This window comes from Stigmatopora argus, chromosome 5, assembly GCF_051989625.1.
Source record: "Stigmatopora argus isolate UIUO_Sarg chromosome 5, RoL_Sarg_1.0, whole genome shotgun sequence".
NCBI classification, from domain to species: domain Eukaryota; kingdom Metazoa; phylum Chordata; class Actinopteri; order Syngnathiformes; family Syngnathidae; genus Stigmatopora; species Stigmatopora argus.
Window position 1 is genome coordinate 20,217,798 of NC_135391.1, and position 20,005 is coordinate 20,237,802.

General features: G+C 40.9%; 1 protein-coding gene across 3 annotated transcripts; it reads left to right on the plus strand.

Annotated features, from left to right (window-relative positions):
* The first annotated feature begins 665 nt into the window (after positions 1 to 665).
* On the plus strand, positions 666 to 18,994 carry LOC144074719 (GRAM domain-containing protein 2B-like). 3 transcript variants are annotated; one of them, XM_077601282.1, is made up of 10 exons: positions 666 to 855; positions 935 to 1,060; positions 1,134 to 1,812; positions 1,874 to 1,945; positions 3,491 to 3,580; positions 3,677 to 3,788; positions 17,037 to 17,247; positions 17,543 to 17,632; positions 17,696 to 17,782; positions 17,996 to 18,994. In XM_077601282.1, the coding sequence occupies exons 4-9, from the start codon at positions 1,922 to 1,924 to the stop codon at positions 17,754 to 17,756; spliced, it is 588 nt and encodes a 195-aa protein (XP_077457408.1). In that variant the 5' UTR covers positions 666 to 855; positions 935 to 1,060; positions 1,134 to 1,812; positions 1,874 to 1,921; the 3' UTR covers positions 17,757 to 17,782; positions 17,996 to 18,994. The 3 variants fall into 3 exon arrangements, with proteins under 3 accessions (XP_077457408.1, XP_077457409.1, XP_077457410.1); XM_077601284.1 differs by having other exon boundaries at positions 669 to 855; positions 1,134 to 1,945; positions 17,037 to 17,070; positions 17,152 to 17,247; XM_077601283.1 differs by lacking the exon at positions 17,696 to 17,782 and having other exon boundaries at positions 668 to 855; positions 1,134 to 1,945.
* The last annotated feature ends 1,011 nt before the right edge of the window (positions 18,995 to 20,005 follow it).

Below are 20,005 nucleotides of genomic sequence, written 5' to 3' on the forward strand. Positions count from 1 at the left end.
AACAATTAACATACGTGTCTCTGGACCTCTTCGCAAATCATCTTAAAGCAGTTCGATCAAACCCGAGGGGTTCGGTGGAGCCTCTGCCGCGGAGGTCAAGACACATGTGTGTGTGTGTGTGTGTGTGTGCGTGTGTGTGCATGCGTGTGTGTGTGCGTGTGCATGTGCGTGCGTGTGTGCGTGTGTGTGTGCGCGTGTGTGTGCGTGTGTGCGTGTGTGTGCGTGTGTGTATATGTGTCATCGCTTATCTTAAAACCTACACAAGGGACAAAAGATGAAAATGAGCCCGCGGATAGAATCTTACCTATTTACATATATATGTTAATTAACAGGAATATGAACATGTCACTAATACGTGCTGTCCCTTTTTAAATAAATCAAACTCAAACACTAATTTTTATTAGAGTAGAAACTCACATGAGCTTACATGTACATGCAAAAGTATCATCGCATGACCTGCTGTCAGTTTCCTGAGTAGTGATGTGAAAACCTCTTCATCTTCCTTTAAGAACAAAAAAGTGGTTGCCACAAAAACAACAGTTAGGTCGAAGGTTGGATTTAGCAACCCAAGCCCCTTCTTCCCACACACACACACACACACACACACACACACACACACACACACACACACACACACACACACACACACACACACAAAGATACTACTGCAGCATGCTGTGATGTGATTGGCCAGAGGTGAAGGGCCCACTCTTGGGCAGCTGTATGTGGTGAGGTTCGGAATCGACTCTTTTCCAGGACATGACGGACACAGCAGGAGGAAATTGGCAACAAAAGATCATGTGGTAGAACATTCAGACATTACTACAACATCAGGGACAAAAACATGCCTGACAGGTCAGCATTTCGGCTTCATTCAATTGTTTTGAGGTCCAATTCCAACCTTTCTGTGTAAATGTGAATGTGCCATGCTCAGCTCAGAGGTTGACATTTCTGAGGATCATCACACAAGCCCACGAATGCAACTACAGAACAGTGAAACAGAACAACAATCTCAACAAAAACAGGAGACACCAACTTGCAAGAGATCAGCTTTTGTCAGGTAAATAACAGCAACACCATCGAAACAAAAATAATTATCGTTTCACAATGCAAATGTCACAAATGTGTGGCAGGTCAAAAACATTTGACCCATCTCTCCTGACTCCTATTGAAAGTGAATTGGATTCAAAGCTTGAGAGGAAGAAATTTCAGTACAGTCAGGTCTCACAGAGTACACTAAACTCATTTTGTATGGTATCAGCCTCTTGTTGGTGTTGTCTGTGTTGTTTTGGTATCTTCCAGCTTTCCAAGGGTAACAGTCAATGTCATAAAAAGTCTTCAAGGAGATCAGAAAAGATGAGCAACTCAGGCAAAGTAAAGTCATTGCATTTCATCATGTTTATAGTTGTGAAAATAAGTGTTGGTTGTTTTTCCAGATTACACATGTGCTCTGCAGAAGGACATTTTGTACCAGGGCCGCATGTTTATCTCTGATCACTGGATCTGCTTCCACTCCAAAGTCTTTGGAAAAGACACCAAGGCGCTTACCTGCTCACTTTTATGCCATTCACATGGTTTCAGTCAAGAATTGCATCCCTCTCCTAATTCCTTCATACGTTTTCTTGTCAAAATGTCCTTAGTCAATTCCCATCATACGTCAAAGTCTATCATCATTCAATTACAATTGGGTAAAATCCAACCCCGCATTCTTTCCAGATTTCCATCCCAGTCATATCTGTCACGCACATCAAGAAGACTAAAACAGCCCTCTTGGTGCCCAACGCTGTTGTTATCACCACAGTAAATGACAGGGTGAGAAGGCGGAAATCGGAATTTCCAACACGTTGACTCAGCTACTTCATCTTCTTTACAGTATGTCTTTGTGTCCTTCCTGGCCCGGGACAACAACTTTAAATTCCTCATGTCAATCTGTCTTCACTTGGAGGTAAAAAATTTATTCAGGATGAGGGCCGCAAAACTTTAATATATTGGTTAAATAAACTCTCCCATTTCCAATGAATTAAAATAAAATACAGTTGTACCTCTACTTACGAAATTAATTAGTTCCAGAACTTTTTTGTAAGTTGAAAATTTCATAAGTAGAGCAGGTCTTTATATGTAAATACTCTAATTCGTTCCAAAACTACCAACGGGGCCCTTAAAAATTCATCCAAGTGTCCCAATTTTGTAGGAAAAGTGTGAAGACACAAAAAATGAGAGAAAATGATCATGAAGTTATTGGATGCTAATGTTAGGCAACAGAGGCAGAGAGCACACGAACACATCTAATAAACTTAAAAATAAGAATTCAAAACAATATTACATTGGACTTGTAATCTTTTCATTAACGTTTTATGATTTCTTTGGCATCTAATTTTTCATCCATTTCATTTATAGCCACTGCCAGTTATCTATTTGAATCTAAGTTCCCCTTCGACAGTGCTTGTTGACAGACTTTTGGATAAAAATCGATCTAAAGACATTTGCCTTTAAGGACTTTTAACAATGTTTCTAAAATGCACAAGACAAACGTCGTCAAAGTGGGCGATCCCACAACTCGTGAACACGTTTTAAGAATGTTTTTTTCCACGACGTCGTAAAGTTCTTAACATTTCTCCTCCATTTTTTTCCTTCTCATTTGTGCTGTTGGAATGGTGGCAGCTTCCTCCTCAGCCGCCTTATTGTTGAATTCCTCGTGTATTGCTGTGCGTTGCATTAACTCCTGCTCCTTTTTGTGTTCGATTTGGTGCTCTCGACCAACTCGACAACGTCCTCCTTTCTGACCACAAGTCCAATCGCCTGCCGCTGTGACAGAGTTTCGCCCACCGCAGGCTGTGGTTCAGGTTGAGGCATGACTGTGTGTTTGTCGAAGGCACTTGGCGCCCACAGCTTGGTCCAAGCAAAACTTTAAGCCCACAATGACAAACGGCAGTGAAAAATCCATAAGAGAATCTTGAAACATGAGTTCTTGTCGACTGCAAGTCCATCGAAGGCACTCGGCCACAGCTTCTTCCAAGCAGACAACGGCGGTCAAAGAAACATGGAGGGTTGTTGTGAGACAACCAATGAGAGCCAAGTAGAGTGTAAGGAAATTGTCAAGGAAGAAGCAGAACATTTCCAAATAAAATAACGGATATAGGATATGTATTGACGTTTTCGTATCTTGGATCTTTTTTCGTATTTTGAGGCCCTCATTTGCATCTCAAAAGGTTTTATTAACTGAAAATTTCGTGCCTAGAGGCATACGTCAGTAGGGGTATGACTGTACTTTTAAAATTAACATAATGTAACAAAATCCTTTTGAATGCAATAGAAGCCTTGCAGCAAAGAAAAACAAGTTCAAATACATTGGACAAGATTTTAGGAATAAAGTTTTATAATTTCATGGAAATAAACAGTGAGAGAGTTGAAGGAATTTATGTTCAATGCTACTGTGCTATCAACCACCACTTGAGAAACCATACGTTGATTATTTGTGCTCATACTAAAGGAAAAGAGTTCATGCAGCAGCACTATCAAATCCTCATCCCAACTCAACTTTCGAGGTCGGACTTTGCCTAATTCGACATGTTTTCCTCTGGTTAGTCATAAACCCTAAATTATCGAAACAACGGCATCGATGTTTATGCAGAAATTTCCTGTATGACAAGTTACTTTTTTTTAAATTTATTTATAGAGTTTCCATGCCAAATTTGCACATCTGGACAAAATGGTATGGAACAGTGAACAAGATACAGATGAAAGCAGCACTTCTGATTTGCAGATGCCTGACAATTACAAGATGGAAGGTATCTCGACCAATTAGAGTTAGAACTTGTTAGAACGAGCATGACTTTTCATATTACACCGACACGCAGGTGAACAAGAGGAAGCTAATGGTAGGCAACAGGGACAGAGAGCACACGAACACACATCTAACAAACATAAAATTAAGAATTCAAACAACGACATTAATCAACAACAAACATTAGCATTTTATGATTTCTTTGGAATTAAATTTTTTCACCTCTACTTTTCTGTTTGGGTTTACGTTCTCCTTCTGCAGTGCTGGTTGTCGAAAAAGCTATCTGAAGACAATTGCCTTTGATGACTTCTACTAATATCGTGAAAACTTTTTCTGGATGTGTTTTTTTATGAAGACGGAATGTTCGTGAAATGTCTCAAGCATTTATTCGATTTGTGCTGTTGGAATTCTCGCTGCTTCCTCCTCGGTCACATTCTTGTTTTATTCCTCCTGTATTGCAATGACTCCAGCTCCTTCACCTCCTTCATTGAGAGTTAGTTTTTGTAACCCTCAATCACCATCTCGTAACTAAATGTCCTCCTCGCTGACCACCAGCCCCATTGCCTGGCCAGTGACACAATTTTCAGCCACCACAGGCTGAGGTTCAGGTAAAGGGTCGACTTCAAGTCCTTCGAAGGCCCTCGCCACAGCTCCCTCCAAGCAGAATTAAGGGTACGCCTGTTCAATTAAATTCAAGCACACAACAATGTCGAAGATACAATTTACAATCTACAATTCTACAATTAGGGTGACCCCGCAGTAGAGCTTATTGGAGTGGAATAAAATGGACACTATGCTCTGATTCCAGACAAGAAGCAAGACCTACTTTATTGCACAACACGGCGTCTTTTATCGACAGAGCACAGTACAGTGAAAACATGAAGGACATCTGCCCTCCTACCTCATAATTTTGGAAATGTCTGATATCTTTCTTGGAAGGCTCAAACACACGATGCTATCTGCGACTCACGGCCGCCTGCTAATTCCACAATCTAGACTAACGGGGGCCTGCTAATTCCACAATCTAGACTAACGGGCGCCACAATATTCCACAATAAGATAACACTGTTTCATCTGATTCAAGTCATAAATCAATAAGTCATTTGTTGTCATTTGTAAGTCACATTATTGATGGCGAGAGGCATCCAATCCATTTGACCTCTGGCAAATCATGCTTCCTGCGATCAAGACTCACACTGTTCCATACCTATTGGAATTGCAAAAAAAAAAAATTAGGTAACGTTGCATGAATAGTTTCCAGAAGTTTATCGTAACTTGGAATTTCTTAGGAATATTTTATATTGAATTATCATAATCCATTACACGATTTTTAATGCTACTTCCCTGAAAATTCTAAAGTAAATTTATTTATTAAGCCATTAAAAATGTCGAACCAAATAACAAAACAAAACTGCTTATCATCATTGTTGCTATCACTCCCCGGTGCGGTCAAGATTCATTCATTCATTTCGCTCGCTCGCTCACTCACTCACACACTCCATGGGAATGGAGTCCAAAATAGTCCGACATCAGAAATCAAAAAATGTCATCCGGAAGCTTTCCGCTGGGTCCATCATTGGTTTGAGTATTCTGTTATGTTCAGCCTCGGCTACGGAGTGGAGCGGAATCCAGTGGAGCAGGAAGCAGTCAACAAAAGGGAGTGCTGATGCACAAACTAAAGGCTTTAATGAAAAATAACAACAGAATAAACCTTACAAACTCAAAACTGGGAAAAAAATCCAGACTGATAGGTTCACCAATAGATACACTTTAAGATAAGGTAGACATCGGAGGCCATATTCTGCTTTATCTTGCAAGAGAGATGCGAGCCTCTATTTTAAAACAATTGCAAGTATTTTCGGAGGTCGATTCGATATCGCCACCTGCTGCGGGATCCAAGTCAAAACAATTAAGAGTCCTTCCCGGATTTTCATTGTGAACTTGCGACTGGGTGAGAAGTCGAGGTTTCAAAACAATTTTAATAAGTTCAACTTGATAGAGACATTTCAGGGTTAAAAACAATTGACAGTCCTCGGAGCCAGCTGCAGAGGGGAGTGACCTTCGAGTTTGTTTCGGTGAACATCAATGTTCCCTCTAATTTTTCGTTGGTCTGAGCAGAAAGTCAACCTCCCTGAGCGCACTGAGTACCAGTGTGAGTGACATCATCAGTACTCGGATGATTCGCCTAAAGACGTTTCGCCGACGGACGTTTGACAGACGGGCAGGTCGCCAAATGAACGTTCGGCAGAACGTCCATTCGGTGACCTGTCCATTTTTCATGTAAAACATGCTGTAAAACACGAAAAACATAAGTGGACAGAGCTACTGCCACTGGCTGCCGCTTAAACGGCGCCATCATGGGTAAAAAAAAATAATAAAAAAAAAATAAAAAAATAATAATAAAAAAATAAAAAAATCCGATTTTTTTTTTTACTGCGCGCCATATGATTGCTGCTGCGCAGAGAAGACGAGAGTAGTGCGCAATTGCGCACGCGCGCAGCTTAGAGGGAACACTGGTGAACATTAAAAATAAGTGTTGGTCTTTGTTGCAAGCACAGATACATATAATGATTAATGTGTCACATATACATATATTGACTAATATTTCACATATACATATATTGATTAATATTTCACATATACATATAATGATTAATATTTCAAGCACATTTATAATAGTACCCCAAATAACTCCAACATTCCCCCCTGTTATCATACATTTGTACGAAATCCCATAATCATTTTTTATTTATGACAAATACAAATACACTTGGGGGAAGTCCGTTGTCTCGATCTTTACCAGAATTCACCTTACTTGCATATCTGGCCTGAAAAAGGAAGAACAAAATCAATCTCGTTCAACTCATTTTCATAATTTGCATAATCCTGGACATCAATGTTATCACCAGTAGGCTGTCTAATGAGCAGATACAATCCTTGTAATTCGGAATTTGTTAGAGCTACTGTATCAACCCTAAGTCGGTCTAGCAAAAAGCGTAAGCAGGGAATAAGGCAACACCCACACATTGTTAAAGTATTAGCCAAAACAGCTATTGATATCACCTCGGTGAAGGCCAATTGTTTTACATTTGCCAAAGGCCTTATCCCACCAGTCTGCCAGAAGATGGACAGTTCCACTCCAGAGTGCCTCTTCGTTTACGGTTCAGGGTCAGGCCTTCAACGGCTCAGGTGAGGGAGCCATTGGGGGACGTGTTGTTGAGTGCAACATTTTCAAACATCGCATACGCCCCCAGCTCCATCAAGGGCACATCATCTGTCAGAAGCATATCAACCGCTTTGCGGCCCTGGGAAGTCATGAGACTGGTGGCTGCCAGCTGTTCCTTCATTGCGAATCCAATTTCTTTTTTGGACATTGGAATGGATGTTGTTCACCCTATTCATATTTTTATTTGGCGTAACCCAAAGATAAAATAGACTCCTGCTGCAATTTGGCCAACCAACCCATAAGTCGGATCGCCATCCCTCGATGAGGCTCAACGTCGTCGAGAGAGGCCAGCTGCCGCACTGAAATTCCGAGCCACCAATTGTATCTCCTCCACTCTAAAACAGATACTGGTAAAAACAGTGAACCCAAAGGACATAGTCCTGTTTCTTTTTTGACAGGAGTTATATAATTTATTTGCCCCACTTCACCACCATAAGCCAAAACGTGGAATCAGTGAGGCCGTTTTTCTTGGACAATGGGCACACCATGTCTCATCACCCAGATTCAGACCATGCCCTGTAAGGTTCAAACAGGTAAAGTTAAACAGTGGAAAAATTGACTTGTCATTCACTGCTTCCGTAACAGGATAGAAACCGTTTCAATATTTCTCATTTTCTTTACAAGCAGGACACTTTTTTCTTATGTAAAAACAATTTCCCCAAAGAATGGTGATTGAGGGAGATCTTATATCCGATCGCATTTTCCCTCGTCTGGCCGTTTGTTTTAACCCTTTGTAAGAAGGTTTAGGCTCAAATTGAAACGTTTGAACCGTTGAAACCATATGGAGACAATAAAACCAATATACAAAGTTATTTCCAATTAATATTGGAGTGGTTGCATTTAATTGGGTCAGAAAGTTTATCTTACCCGTCTCCTCAAACGTTTCAACTGAGGGAACCTTCTTACAAAGAAAAAGGTGGCTCCACATCCCCTTCTCGGCGTGCTAGTGCTTCTTCTTTATACTGCAGGTTGAGTACCCCCATTGGTCCAGTCCGTTTCCTGTTGAGAAGCAGTCTCCTTCTGCTAACCCAATTTGAATGTGTTTCCTTAAAGATTTTTCTTTTTATGCAGTCAGCCAGATTAGGTTTATCATCCAGTTGCAATCGTGCAGTGAATAATGGCGTTTTGTAGGGTCTACTAAATAGGATTTCCATATGTTGTTGTCCTGTTGACCTCGTTAGGTCGGCATGGATTTCATAACGAGATATGGAACCTTTTGTCCATCCAGCCAACTCTTTTGTTAACACAATTTGGGTGCCTCTATCACTATAAATCAATGGTTCTTTGGAATTTCAAATCGTGCACTGATATGCCGAGCACTGGTTAAGCATGCTCTGCAACCAACTTAACCCTATGAGTTGTGTAGTGGCAAAGTACCGAGGCCACCATTCCCCCTGTCGAGACATAGGACTTCCCATGACTCAAACCAGCATTTTTAAAAGCAGCTCACCCAAGTAAACTGAGGTACCAATTTGTTTTTTGTTTTGTTTTGTTTTTCCCTCAGCGTTCCGAAATTTTCCATTGCAGAGCAGATTATTTGTATAAGTTTCAAATGTGGAGTACTGCTGATGCATTCTCGTCAAAAATTTCATTTGCCGAAATTATTTTTCTTTCTTTTTGTTTTTGTCCCAATCTGCCGCCGCCATCCCCAAAAGGCTTATTGGCGATTTCAGAAATCAATTTCAAATTTCCAAATCCTCTTCCACCTTTATATTTGATTGATAGATTTTATCTTGGTGGCCAGCCATCCCTGAAAGGCTTATTGGCGATTTCAGAAATCAATTTCAAATTTCCAAATCCTTTTCCACCATGATATTTTATTGATAGATTATATCTTGGTGGCCAGTCAATCAAAAACACAAAAAGACAGACAATCATCCATGCTCACACTCATAATCATGGGAATTTAGAGTGTTCAACCAGTCTAGCATCCATAATTTAGGTTTTTTGGAGTAAACTGGAGTATGCGGAGAAAACCCACGAATTCTCGAGGACACCAGGAATACTCCACACTCTGGAAGGTCTGGATCCACCCCGCTTTCATTAGTAGATCCTCGAACTGCAAGGTTGATGCGTTAATCACTAGTCTTTCAATTTGAGTCGTTGACCCATACACCAGTGGCCTGTAAATTTTCATCACAGGTGTAAACCACCATCCCCAGTGGGGCTTCTTGGTAGTTCACCTCCTTTCGCTGCCCTATCAGCAATAGTCATTCCAGAAGGAACTAGGCAATTAATGTATTATGTTTGCGTGCCACACATCTACAAATAGAAATTTGTTTTGGAAGTTCAATTGCCGCCGTCCGTCGCCCTATTCAGCCAGGATGAGCGACTGCCATGCGAGTGGCTGTGATTAACTCTTTGTTTGCCAATATTGCAATAATGGAAAAGTTGTGACACATTGAAACACACACACCCCCACTCAACTATATTAACCATTTGTAAAAAAAATACCTGAATGTTTCGCATTAATTTATACCCTCTGTTAATGCTATCAGTTTAGCTGTTTGTACGTAGAATTGAGGTGGCAATAGTTTCAACTCTAAAGTTTGTTTTAGTATCCGTCAATGTATCTCGCATTCCGTTCGAATTTTGCCCTTACTATTTTATTCCTAGAAAACCCATCAACTTAAAGCATTACTCAGAGGTTGATATTTCATAATTTGGAGGTGCTTTTTTTGAACATAAACATAATTGGATCTTTATTGTGAACTTGCGACTGGGTGAGAAGTCGAGGTTTCAAAACAATTTTGATAAGTCCAACTTGATAGAGACCTTTCAGGGTTAAAAACAATCGACAGTCCTCGGATCCAACTGCATAGGGGAGTAACCTTCGAGTTTGTTTCGGTGAACATTGAAAATAAGCGTTTGTCTCCGTTGCAAGTGCATTAATCATTATATGTATTATAATGATTAATATTTCACATATACATATAATGATTAATATTTCACATATACATATAATGATTAATATTTCACGTATACATATAATGATTAATATTTCACATATACATATAATGATTAATATTTCACATATACATATAATGATTAATATTCCACATATACATATAATGATTAATATTTCACATATACATATTATGATTAATATTTCAACCACATTTGGATTGGATTGGATAACTTTATTCATCCCGTATTTGGGAAATTTTGTTGTCACAGTAGCAAGGGGGTGAGGATGCAGAAATAGGAAAGGCATTTTAGACATAAATAGATAGGTAATAAGTGGGTTAATAAATAAATACATGAATAAATATATAAATAAATAAGCGTGTTGCTGAAATATATATATATATATATATATATATAAATATATATATATATATATATATATATATACACACACACATACATATATATATATAAGCACACATATACATACAGCTGATGGGAGGAAGGATCTGCGGAAGCGCTCCTTCCTGCAATGAGGGTGCAGCATTCTATTGCTGAAAGAGCTTCGGAGAGACTCCACAGACTCATGCAGGGGGTGGGAGGTGCTGTCCATGATGGACATCATCCTGGTCAGCATTCTCCGCTATCCCACTTCCTCCACAGAGTCCAAAGGACAGCCCGGAACAGAGCTGTTCCTCCTGACCAGCTTATCCAGCCTGTTCCTGTCCCTCTCCGTGCTACCGCATCCCCAACAGACCACTGCATAAAACACTGTAGATGCCACCACAGTGCCGTAGAAAGTCCTCAGCAGTGTCCTGCACACTCCAAAGGACCGTAGACTCCTTAGTAGGTACAGGCGGCTCTGGCCCCTTTTGTACAGGGCATCTGTATAATAGTACCCAAAATAATTCCAACACAGACCAACAACCTTCAGGGATTGTATGTTTGAACTGAGGTGCTTTTGTTACTTGTTTAGTTCGGTGTTATAGCATCATTTTAATGGGTTCATAATGTTTTTTCTTATTGTTTTGCTCCATTTTTGCATAATAGTCATGTCGTATGCTGTTCTACTTCTGAATAATCCAAGTTATGAAACAAATTATGGAACCAATTTATTTCCTAAGTAGAGGTACTACTGTACTTTTATCTTTTAAAGTGTTTTGGGTGAAGAATTAAAGATCATGGAACTAATTATGCTAATTTAACGTGAAATACTTCTTGTGAAAAATCTCAACTTGCAAAATTACTTCTGGAATTATTTAATTTGGTTACTAGAAGTACACTGAACTATTTTTTTATTCATTCAAATTTGTCAGGGTTAAGTCTAAATTTTTGCCAAATCCAAAAATTATTCATCTTCATTTAATCTTCCTGGATCTTTAAAGTAATCACGGGATGCCCCGCCTTCTCCCATACATAGGATATACACGAGTACTGTGGCCCTTCCTCACTTTGCGCTTTAACTGTCACGGCTTCACTGCATCACAGATTTTTTTCTGAGGTATAAAAAAAGTTCATAAAAATGGCAAAATTTAAACTGAAACCCACAACTGTAAGACATGAAAAATGGCATAAATCAGGGCACCGCTAATAATAATAATAATCGGACATAGGCCCTGTCGTCATTATCACAACACAAAAAGCCTACTTGTCATCACACGCAGAAACTGCGTGTGACGAAATTGATGGTACTTCTCCATAAGCTACGTTTACTCGGCAAAAGACCTAAATAAGTGTAAGTTACGGACTTGTAATTTGGCATTCTGCTGTTGTAGATACAGGTCGCTTACCTCTCGCTTACCTCTCACTGTCTTCCACTTACCTTACTTCAGTCAGCTAGTAGGAGGCAGATCATCACCCAAACATCTGTTCATATTACCGCAGAAGGGAATGTGTGTTATGTTAGCGCGAGTTTAGATTTCTGATGGATGTGGGGAAAAAACTGTCCTTAAGCCTATTTGTCCGTGCTTTGTGGGACCTATAGCGTCTGCCAGAGGGCAGCAGCTGGAACAGATTGTGACCAGGGTGGTAAGGGTCCCCTATGATGTTCTTGGCTCTGCTGAGGTAACGAGGGCTGGCAATGTCTTCCAGTGAGGGCAGAGAGCAGCCAACAATCCTCTGGGAAGTGTTAATCACTTTCTGCATGGCCTTTTTGTCTGCCGCCGTGCTTCCAGCGTACCACACTGTGATGCCGTACGCCAGGATGCTCTCTACAGTTGTTCTATAGAAGGTTATCAGAAGATTGGTGCCCAAGTTGTTCTTCCTAAGTACCCTGAGGAAATGGAGTCGTTTCTGAGCCTTCTTCACCACTGCCGTGATGTTTGTAGACCATGAGAGCTTATCCGTGACGTGGACCCCCAGGAATTTAAAGGACTGGACCCTGTCTACACATACTCCATTTATGAGGAGTGGGGCCAGATCTGTGCCGTGTTTGCGAAAGTCCAGGATTATTTCTTTAGTTTTTGTGGTGTTCAGTGTGAGATTGTTCACCGAGCACCACGAAGACAAATTGTTGACCTCATCTCTGTAAGCCGACTCATCCCCTCCTGAGATGAGTCCGACCACAGTGGTGTCGTCAGCGAATTTGATGATGGCGTTAGACTGGTGGGTGGGTGTACAGTCGTATGTGTACAGGGAGTACAGAAGAGGACTCAGTACACAGCCTTGAGGGGAGCCAGTGCTTAGTGTAATTGAGGAAGAGAGGTGGGGACCAAGTCTAACAGTCTGTGGTCGGTTGGTCAAGAAGTTCTTTATCCAGCAGCAGATTGAAGAGGATAGTCCAAGGTGGGAGAGTTTGTCAGTCAGAATGTCCGGTTTTATGGTGTTGAAGGCTGAGCTATAGTCAATGAAGAGCATCCTCACGTAGTTCCCAGGGTGTTCCAGGTGGCTCAGTGCTGTATGAAGAGCAATGGCAATAGCATCATCAGTGGACCTGTTTGCTCTATAAGCAAACTGGTGAGGGTCAATTGAGGGAGAGATTGTATTCCTGATATGGCGGGCTACCAAGTTTTCAAAGCACTTCATGATCACAGGCGTGAGGGCAACAGGCCTATAATCATTCATGCTGCCAATGGTTGGCTTTTTGGGGACAGGGATGATGGTGGCAGATTTCAGACAAGATGGAATGATGGATTGTTGCAGGGAACAATTGAAAATGTTTGTGAAGACTCCAGCCAGCTGGTCAGCACAGGCTTTGAGCACCTTCCCAGGTACTCCGTCTGGGCCAGCAGCCTTCCTGGTGTTCACAGACCGCATTACCAGTCTCACTTCCTGTTCCCGGAACGTCAGTGTATTGCTACTTCTTCAGAGCTGAAATGGTTGGCTCTAAGAGCCAAAAAAGAAGCAATATACCATAGAAGAAAAATGGGCGCGCCAAAAACTATAAACAGCTGCGAAACCCGCCGCCTTACTTTTTTTTTTAATTAGAACTTTATTTCATCCCGTATTCTGGAAATTTCTTGGTTGCAGTAGCAGGGTTAGGGTTAGACTTAAGACACACAATACATTGTAGACCTAGGTAAGAAACTGGAGCCACACACAGGAAGTCCACAAGGTGGGGACCTTCTGCAGACTGAGACTGAGGTTACCACACAGTCCTTCAGTAGTCCCTTGCCTAGATCGTCCTAAACTGTCCTATCACCTAATCAGCATCAGCGGAGTGGCCGTTGGGGGGATTCAAAGCACACAAGCAGCCAAGCAAGCACCGGCATCTCCTCCATCTGACCGGGGAGAGATCTTAGGCCCCTAACAATGATGGAAAGCTCGGTCTGGACCGTTGCCTCTTCTCCCGGCACTATCGTCCAATGCTTACAGCTGATCATGCGTGCATGACAGCAGAGACACGGCTGAACGGCTCCAAAGACGTCTAGGACTAGCACAAAGAAACCAAGCCACACGGCGGATGGGGCCAAGTCGCAAAGGCCGCAGAAAAACAAAGCAAGCACAAAGTGCAAAGCAAAGTACAGTCATACCTCGTCATATGACTGCTCGTCATACAATATGCTCGTCTTACGATGGAAATGTCGATCGAATAATTCGCCCAAGATCTGATCAAAATGTCGTGATGCGACCAAGCCAGGTGGCCATGGCACTGTCTTTTTTGCATCTCTTTCATGTATAAAATATATCTACGAGCACTGGGCGGACTTTGCATTTCCACACCCGTTTTTCCCCCCCACTTGGTCTACATTTACATGCCAGGTAAACGATATTACTATGGATCGGCAAAGTTTTGCAAAGAAAAGGCGACCGTTGACAATGGACATGAAACGCGAAATAATTGAAAAATATGAGTGTGGGGTAAGTGTTACCGAGCTCGCTCGGCAATACGAGAGGAATACGTCAACCATATCCACCATCCTTAAGCAGAAAGACGCAATTAAGGAGAAGAGGCTTTCCAAAGGACTAACTATCATTTCACACCGGCGCAGTGACATTCATGACGAGATGGAGAGCCTTCTTTTATTGTGGATAAAAGAAAAACAATTAGCAGGAGATAGTGTGGCCGAGTCAACCATTTGTGAAAAAGCCAGCGAAATTTACATAGGTTTGATAACAATGAAAGGAGAGCCTTCAACAACTTCACAACCATTTAGAGCGAGTCATGGCTGGTTCGAAAAATTTAAAAAACGATCTTGAATACACTCTGTAATCCGACACGGAGAAGCGGCGAGTTGCAATTCGAAAGCCGCGGTGGAATTTATCAAGACATTTGCCTTGATTATCGCCCAGGAAAATTACACCCCCCAGCAAGTTTTCAACTGCGATGAAACTGGTCTTTTTTGGAAAAAGATGCCCAGGCAGACATTCATCGTGGCAGAGGAGAAGGCATTACCGGGACACAAACCTATGAAAGACCGCTTAACGCTAGCGTTGTGTGCTAATGCCAGCGGTGACTGTAAAATTAAGCCGCTACTAGTGTACAATGCGGAGAACCCGCGTGCCTTCAAGAGACACAACATCAACAAAGAAAACCTACAAGTGATGTGGCGCGCTAATTCCAAAGCTTGGATTACGCGTCATTTATTCACAGAATGGGTTCATCTGTGCTTTGGTCCGGCAGTCAAAACGTATTTGACAGAGAAAAGCCTGCCAATGAAATGTCTCCTGGTCCTCGACAATGCCCCTGGTCATCCTCCTGGTCTCGAAGAGGAAATTGTGGATGAATATAAATTCATCAAGGTGCTCTATTTACCGCCCAACACCACGCCAATCCTCCAGCCCATGGACCAACAAGTGATTTCAAATTTTAAGAAATTGTACACGAAGTATTTATTCAAGAAATGCTTTGATGTGACAGATGACACAGAGCTAACCCTTCGTGAATTTTGGAAAGAGCACTTTAATATTGTCCATTGCTTGAAAATTATTAACAATGCATGGCAGGGCGTCACACAACGAACTCTTAATTCAGCATGGAAAAAACTGTGGCCAGCTTCCGCTGAAAAGGACTTTGGAACAGCAGCCCCTGCTGCACATGATGAACTCGTGGATGATATCATGTCGATTGGAAATTCCTTGGGGCTGGAGGTTGACGAGGCAGATGTGAATGACCTAATCGCCAAGCACCATGAAGAACTCATGACAGGATTTAATCAACCTACAGGAGAGTGAACATTTGTTGCCAGAACTCAGTAGCACTGAGGCAGTGGAGGACGCAGGGCCCCTGGCTACAAAAGATATTAAAGACATGCTCGCGAAGTGGCAAGAGGTTTCGGATTTTATAGAAAAGACTCCCCCTGACAAGATGGCAAGTGGTCGCGCATTATCGTATTGTGATGACATTTGTATGCATCATTATCAAAATATTTTGAAGGGGAAACAAAAACAAACAACTCTTGATGCGTTCGTTTTGAAGACTTCGGCGGAGCGCCCAGATGGTGTCAACCCGTAGAACTACGTAAGGTAAAAAAGATTAAAACAAAATTAGAATTCAGTTTTGTTTGAAGTTACATTAAACGTTGAGTGACTGTATATAGTTATCGAAGTTAATTTTAATTTGTTTGTTCGTTTACGAGTGCGTTGTGGATAAAGTCCCACCGAACACCCCCCTCCACTCCCCCCGCCTCCGTGCATGTCGCTGTCTCTACCCTCCGCGAAATGTGTCTAATTTTACTCCTATTAAACACATTTTATTACTATTAAACCACTCGTTATTTATAACTTTGTCAATATATGGCGAATTAGAAGAAATAAAACATTTTTTCCAATCCAATATCCTGTTTTTGGTGTTTTTTCAGAGGGTTGGAACAAATTAATTTGTTTTCAATTCATTTCAATGGGAAACGTCCGCTCGAGTTACGAGAAGCTTGTCATACGATCTCAGTCCCGGAACGGATTAAGATCGTATGTCGAGGTACCACTGTATATGAGATCATTAAGAATCATTAAATCAAGTCATTAAAACAGAAAAGCAGCAAAAACACAAAACGAGCAAGAGCGGACGGAGCTACCAATACCGGCTGCCACTTGAGCGGCGCCATCTTGGTTGCAATAGCAAAAACGGATACGGACACAAGAAAAAGACGTTGTACAGTTGGATAAAACTGGAACCACACACAGGATGTCTTCCACAAGATGGGGAACTTCTGCAGACTGTGACCGAGGTTGAAAATATGCAGAGTCACTTTTCCAAGCTTATCCGCACAGTCCCTCAGTAGTCTGGAGCTGAAGAAATAATAGTAACAGAGTACAACCCCTCTACTCCGTTTCCGGCCTGGTAAGCACCGACAGCTCTTCCATCTTATCGGGGAGGGATCTCACTTTCCCCATAATAATAGATGGAATGGTTGTTCTGAAGCGTCACTTCTTCTCCCGGCACTTTTGTCCGGCTCCGGATTTCCAGCGGCTTTGTGGTGTTGCTCCTTTTGCTGCGTATTGTTCACAGCTTATCCCATGTGTATGGCTGAAGGGTTCCAAAAAAGAAGTAGCAGAAAGAAGCCAGTCTAACAGAACAAAGGAAGTTGTAAAAACATTACACTAAAAAGTCTAAAGTACAAAGTAAAGTAAAAAGGAATGTATAAAGAAATATTAAAATGTAATTAAAAAAAAGATAGAAAGGCTGTAAAACACGAAAAACAAATAAGAGTGGACAGAGTATTTGTTCTTCCCATGTGACAGATTTTCCAGGTTCTTCCTTCCAAGAAATTTTGAAGTACAGTGATGTCTCTGCACCTCCTTCTCATCAACACCAAGTGAAGAACATCCCCAATCCTAAACATTCCAAAATTCCCAGGCAGAACAGCAAACAACATGGTTTGGAAGTCAAGCAAAAAGATACAAGTGGGAAAATTGTCTACCTCAAAAATCTACTGTATATTTACCTCATCCTGTGAGTGTGGATCATTCTAAAGCACAATCTGACATTCCAATGCATACCAGTAATAATCAGAAAATTTGAATATCATGAAAAGGTTATTGTTTTAATTAGAAGAAAATCCGCAACAAAAATAACCCAACCAAGTTACAATGATGAACTGCTTGAAATATGTCAGTTTGCATGTAATGGCTCAGTAAAAGTTGGATTCATCTTTTATGTTAAATTGCTAAAATAAAATAAAACTTTTACTTGATATTCAAAATTTTCATTTAGCACTGTTCTCATGTGTGTATGTCTGTGTGTTTAGAGTGTGCTTTTTGGTGTTGTTGACGTGCTTCCTGACTGTCAAAATGTTTTCCTTGGAGCATCGACTAGTGACTCACAGCTCCATTCCAGAGTGAGTGAAATATTTTTTCTAGTATCAAGAAGCCACACCAGCATGTTAATGATTTTTTTCCAGCAATGACTTCCTGCGTGATTGGGACAATATCAACAGGGATTTTTTTTATCTCAACTGCTGAGCCTGAACCTCAAGAAGCTAGAGAAGGTCTTTATTTCTTATCCACCAATCAGCTTTTAGCCATGCCTTTGTGCGAGTTGGTGACCAATGGAACACTGTACCTCAGCTGATGCTCATTCAACTCTTATAGACATAATTTGCTCATCAATATTTTAGCAACTGTTAGAAATCTAGAAGACCTGGATTCACATGTGGCTACATTAGAGTGTATGAGTAAAAGCTTTGTGTTTTGGGTTCCAGGTGCAGAAGAATCTCCAAAGACCTTTGGATGATACCATCTGATGAATTTTAAATGCAGGAAATATCCATAATATGGAATGCAAGTGCCACTGGATGGTGCAGTGGTTGTTCCACCTGACTTGGTGCAGGGAGTCTGGGTTCTGATTCCCTCTTTGTGGTGGCATGAGCATTGTCTGTTCCATTGTGCCCTGCGATTGGCTGGTAACCAATTCGGAGTCTCCCCTGCTTACTGCCCATTGTTGGATGGAATCGTCTCCAGAACCTTCCACGACACTTATGTGGATAAGTGGCATGGAAGATGAATGAATGAATGCAATGCAAGTAAACATGTACGGTATGCCTAATTGGGGAAAAAGAGACCAGAATGTGGGCGTGTTTTGATGTTAACTCATTCAAATCCAGTACATTTGAACAGGGAAGGCTAGAAGTGAATGATCACTCCCGGCCTTCCCAATTCAAATGGATTGGATAACTAGTGCTGTCAGTGGCAGCCAATCAGCTAATTCAATCTTCAGTTAGTCTTGCAGAATAACTGATAATTTTGCAGTGGTCAAATTTTTTCCCAGAACTGTAAATGAAAAGATTCCATTTAGAGGGAAAATCGTGTGTGGTATCACCTATTTTAAATACTGTATTTACCCGCATATAAGCCACCTGCACGTATAAGCTGCACCCTTAAAATTGTTGAATTTTATCATTTCTCGCGTAAGAGCCGCTCCCTGGTTCAAAACTTTCACCTCCATATTTTTGGTTTTAATAGGGAGTACAAATGCGTTACTTTGAAGGAAACATCTTCAAAATTATCACACGGTATTTCTGAGATACTGTATGAATCATAAGCATATTATTAGGGTCAATATCATAAGTTAATATGGCTGTCTATGTAAATGCAAAGTATCAAATTATTCAATTTGAAAAGAGAAATGAGTGTATCTTGATGAAAACACGATGCTTTTTTATGACATAAATTACAAATTTCTCACCAGAATTTTAAGATGTTGTGGCGGCCAAATTGCTTCTAATGCCAAAATATCTTGATTTTTTTTTCGATGGTTCATATTACTACAATAGTTGTCACTTTCGAACAAGAAATAAAAAGAAAAAAAATCAAAGCGGAATTTTGTTTTATTTTATAACCACAAATGTACAATCATTCCCTTTCTGTGTTCTGAAAGTGATGGTGTTGTCTGCACGTAGACAAATTCAGAAAGGAAGAAACATAAGCCAAGCCAGTAAATATGCCCATAGCGGTATAAGTAGTGTTCACCAAGTCTCTGGGTGCAATAATAGCAAACACATCATGTAGGTTCCAAGGTTCATATTTTAACGATCGACCGCAAGACCTTCGATCTGCCTTAACTATTGGTATGTGCTGACATGGTAAACGCTACGGTCAGAGCACGTTTAACTACTGTAAAATCGCGGTGCCCTGATCGAGTAGTGACTGGCACAAGTGAGTTTTTTAATGTTTTATGCAAGATAGGGTTTATTTTTTCCTTGGGTTTATTTTTTCCTTGAATTATATTCATAGACGTCAAAATACATTTTGTTTAGCGTTTTATCAGTTTATATTTTCTTTGCTTTGAAATAAATGACCGTATCGGCTGCATTGTCTTATGTCATGATGTCATTTTGTCGTGACGTCATCGTGTGATGGCGTCGTCAACTTGCAGTTTCGTGCATGTCATGTTTTTATGCGCATATAAGCCGTAACCTCGAATCAGTCCTCATTTGTTTTGTCCGACAAAAGCGGCTTATGGTCGTTTAAATACGGTAATTGAAGAGGCCTGAAAACCATCTTTCAAGCATCTATCTCCCGTCATTGATGATGTCATTGATGTCACAAAGATGCTAGAAAAAATTCTAGTTTACAATAGCTCCTATTGCAGAACTGTGAACTAACACTTCTGAAGTCATTTGAATAAAGCAAAGCAATAGCAATTAGGAGGGTTAATGGCTTGAGTGATTATTGTGGAATATTGAGGCGCCCGTTAGTCTAGATAACACCTA